Consider the following 3,912-nt stretch of genomic DNA (forward strand, 5'->3'; position numbering starts at 1 on the left):
TCTGCTCCTATGATGCTGCTTGGCCTGCTGTGTTCATCCAGCTCTGCACCTTGTTGTCTCGGATTCTCCAGCATCTGCAGTTCCTACTATCTCTGATTTAATTTTCCTAACTGCCCTTTTTCTGAATTTGAGACTATAGTTTCTGATTTAACTGCATCTTTTTCACACTTAATAAAAAATTTATTGTACTTATTCAGTTTTCCCTAAATATACTTTTCAAGATCAATAAGTAGCCCCTTCTCATTGCATAATATGGGATAATATTAGAACTAAAATCATCTATTGCCTATTTGGTTCCTCAACGTACTGCTCTAGCAAAACCACCTCAACAATGTTGGTGCTCAGTTGGTTTACCCAGTCTATTTGTAAACTGAAGACAAACATTATGACTATATTCCCCTAGCTGCATGTAGCTCGGATTTTCTAATTTATACCTTCCCCTACATTACCAAGAATATACAGATGCTACATCCCATCATTCCAGTCAGAGATCTTCTCCGCAATGCACTAATCATGTCCCATATTATCTGCATTACTCCACCCCCTTTTACTTTTTGCCTGTTCTTTCTGAATGTTGAATAACCTTTAACATTTAGTTTCTGGTCTTGGTCACCCTGTAGCCACATCTGTAATGACAATTAAAACATACCCTTTACTTCTACTGACACTATCAATTCACCTACCTTGTTTCAATTACTGCATGCATTCAGAGTGCATTTAACTTTGCTTTTTTTAACATAATTTTATATTTTGGAGAAAGAACTGGAATGGCAGTGGGACTGGTGTAGGCAGGGAATTCTCAATGAATTATGAATTAGCTTTTATTGTCACATGTAGTGTGACTTGCAGTGAAAAGTTTTCAAGCTGCCAGTTATGGTGCCATCTTAGGTACAAATGTACCTAGGCACAGAATCTTAGTACAAAGCAGACAAACAAAGAAAGCAAGCTGAAAAGTTAAACATTACAGTCCTTCTTACTAAAGCATAGAAAAACAAAAACACAGTTAATAGTTTAACATCACAGTCCGTAAGCACCTGGCCAGGTTGGGCTCGCAATCCTCACAAGGGTTTGACTTTGCACTCACTCACTCCCGCTCTCGCCGCCAGCCTCGGGCTGCCTGCTCCCACTCTTGCCGCCAGCCTCGGGCTGCCTGCTCCCGCTCTCGCCGCTGCTAGGGATGACTACCATTTGATGTTGGGGACCTCTTTGCCGTGAACTTGCACGTCACATAACGTAAGTAGATTAGACTAAGACTAAGTAGTGAACGAAATAAAAGTAAAAGTGGACAGAGCAGACCACGCGTGAGCAGGAGCCTGCTGTGCTGTGCTGCTCCGCTGCCATCTTGGGGTAAGGTGCCTGAAGAGAAAAATGCATAAAGCAAATAATTAAATATTCTGCATCTAATCTAGTCCTTTTTTTCCTGTTTGGAAAGTAATGAAGGGTATTGCTGAATATGTTTTGACCATTAACAATATTGTCCTTTCAGACAAAAGGGCCTGATCCTGAACATTTCATCTGGTGCGGCTAATGCTCCATGTCCATTCTTTGGCTTGTACTCTTCTACTAAGGTGCATTATTTCAGATAAATGAGCTTTTATTTAAAAAAAAAACCCAGTGGCAAAATTTCCCTTCAGAACATTTTTATCTTGTACTGTTGTTTGCAATTGACTAAATAGTATAATCACTATAACTTCACTGCATTAGAAACCTCCGTAATGCACGTAAAAGGGATTTCTTATGCACGTCCTGTGAAGTTACAATAGCAGAACAGAAGTGGGTCTGCAGCAATTTGTGACACAAAAATACGATTTCTGGCTTTATTGATTAGAAAAATATACAGGAAGTATTACCAGAATTCATCACATTGATCACTTGTTTCAGGTTTTAAAAAGAAAATCTGTTGTTCTTTGTCATAAGTCTTACCATTTTGACTTTCAATATTTTGGATGCCCTATTTATGGAAATTGAATAAATTAAACGCTATTAGACAGAACAACTTGTTAATCCTTCCTCAGACCCAGCTCAGCACTCTTGTAGTTTCCTGTGAAAGGCAAAAAAAATCCAGGTCCATAGGGAACAAAAGCTTCATATAATTACACTCTGACCCTCTTAGGCATTTGAAACTATTAAAGGAGATTAGAGGAACAAATTCCCTGTTAATCATACAAATTCTGATATGTCTTAACTACAATTTGGATCTGTCTTGAAAGCATGCAGTCGAGTCAGCACTCATCAGACCAGGTAGCAATATATCCCATAAGCTCTTAGGTACATGGGAATAAGCCATTCAGCCCACTAGATCTACTTGACCCTTCTATTAGATCATGGTTTATCATCAAGCTCAATGGCACTTGCCAACGTTATCTCCATTTTCCCCAATGTCATTATTTTCCAGAAATATATCAATTCTGTCTTGACTGTGCTCAATGATTGAACTTCCACATGCCTCTCAGACAGAGAATTCTAAAGCTTCACCACCCTTCGGAGTCAAGAAATTCCTCTTCATTGCGGTTCTTTAAACCTGTTGTTCTATTTAAGAATTTAAGTTTCAATTATATAATCATTCATTCTTCTAAAACTTGAAAGAGTACAGGCCCAATCTTGTCAGTCTTTTTGAGTAAGTAATAACAGGACATTTCGGAAAGTCAAATTACAATACATCAGAGTCAGCATGAAGGACAAAACGTTTGTCAAATTTGCTAGGATTATTTGAAGATGTAGCAAGCAATATGAATAATGGGGATCCTGTAGATGTAGTATATCTGGACTTCCAGAAGGCAAAATGGGCCTTTTTCTGGTTTGCAAGATGTAACTAGTGAGGTGCTGCAAGGTTTGGTGCTTAGCCACTAACTATTTACAATCACTTGGATGTGGGATATAAGGTACTATAGCCAAATTTTCAGGTGATACTATAATAGGTGGAAAAGTAAGTTGCAATGAAGAAATCAGAAATTTGCAGTTGGATATGGATAGGTTAAATGAATAGGCCCAAATTTGGTAGATTAAGTTTAAAGGGCATAAGTGTGAGGTTATCCATTTTGTTCAGAGGACTAGAAAGGCAACTTATTACCTTAATGGAGAGAAACTGCAGTGTGCTTTGGTGCAGAGGGATCTGGGCGTCCTGTGCATGAATTACTAGTATGCAGGTACAGCAGGTAATAAGGAAAGCAAATAGAATTTTGGCAATTATTGCTAAAGAAATAGATGATCAAAGTAGAGTAGTGTTGCTAAAATTCTGCAAGGCATTTGTGAGATCAAACCTGGAGTATTGAGTACAATTTTGGTCCCCTTACCTGCAGAGAGATGGTAATTGTATTGGAGGCAGTTTATAGGAGATTCACTGGATTGATTCCAGAGATGACAGGTGTGTCTTATGAGGGGAGACTGAGCAGTTTAGGCCTATACTGTCTGGAGTTTAGAAGAATGAGACGAGATCTAATTGTGGTATATAAGATGCTAAAGGGGATTGACAAAGTAGATGGAGAGAGGATGTTTCCTCATGTGGGCAATTTAGAATAAGCGGTCATAGTTTTAGGATAACGGGCAGCAGATTTCAAACAGAGGTGAGGAGAAATTACGTTTCTTAAGTGGTCGTGAATCTGTGGAATTCACTGTCCCAGAGTGCGGTGGATGCTGGAGCATTACATAAATCTGAGGAGGATGCAGATTTTAAAAAACTTATGGGTTGAACAGTTATAGAGAATGGACAGGTAAGTGGAATTGATGCCGAGATGAAATCAGCCATGATCATATCACATGGTGAAACACGCTCGAGCAGTTGAATTGTCCACTCCTGCTCTCAGTTCTTATGTGGTTATATTCTGCATTTGCTGCACACTATCAGGTCTCCTTTACAACACCTCAATTTCCACTGTGTGTGTGTGTGTGTGTGTGTGTGTGTGTGTGTGTGTG

At 39.1% G+C, this 3,912-nt stretch overlaps 1 protein-coding gene across 6 annotated transcripts in view; it reads left to right on the plus strand.

Moving 5' to 3' along the window:
* The window catches only part of hsd17b3 (hydroxysteroid (17-beta) dehydrogenase 3), a 63,436-nt gene that overhangs the window by 47,735 nt on the left and 11,789 nt on the right, over positions 1-3,912 (plus strand). For 3 of the 6 annotated variants that reach the window (XM_020511239.2, XM_048595431.1, XM_048595428.1), the window contains exon 8: positions 1,487-1,568. The exons of the other annotated variants lie outside the window; for them this stretch is intronic. In XM_020511239.2, coding sequence (XP_020366828.1) covers positions 1,487-1,568 — 82 coding nt within the window. The remainder of the gene's footprint in view (positions 1-1,486; positions 1,569-3,912) is intronic. 6 annotated transcript variants of the gene reach the window in all.

This window comes from Rhincodon typus, chromosome 3, assembly GCF_021869965.1.
Source record: "Rhincodon typus isolate 14 chromosome 3, sRhiTyp1.1, whole genome shotgun sequence".
In the NCBI taxonomy this organism is placed as follows: Eukaryota; Metazoa; Chordata; class Chondrichthyes; order Orectolobiformes; family Rhincodontidae; genus Rhincodon; species Rhincodon typus.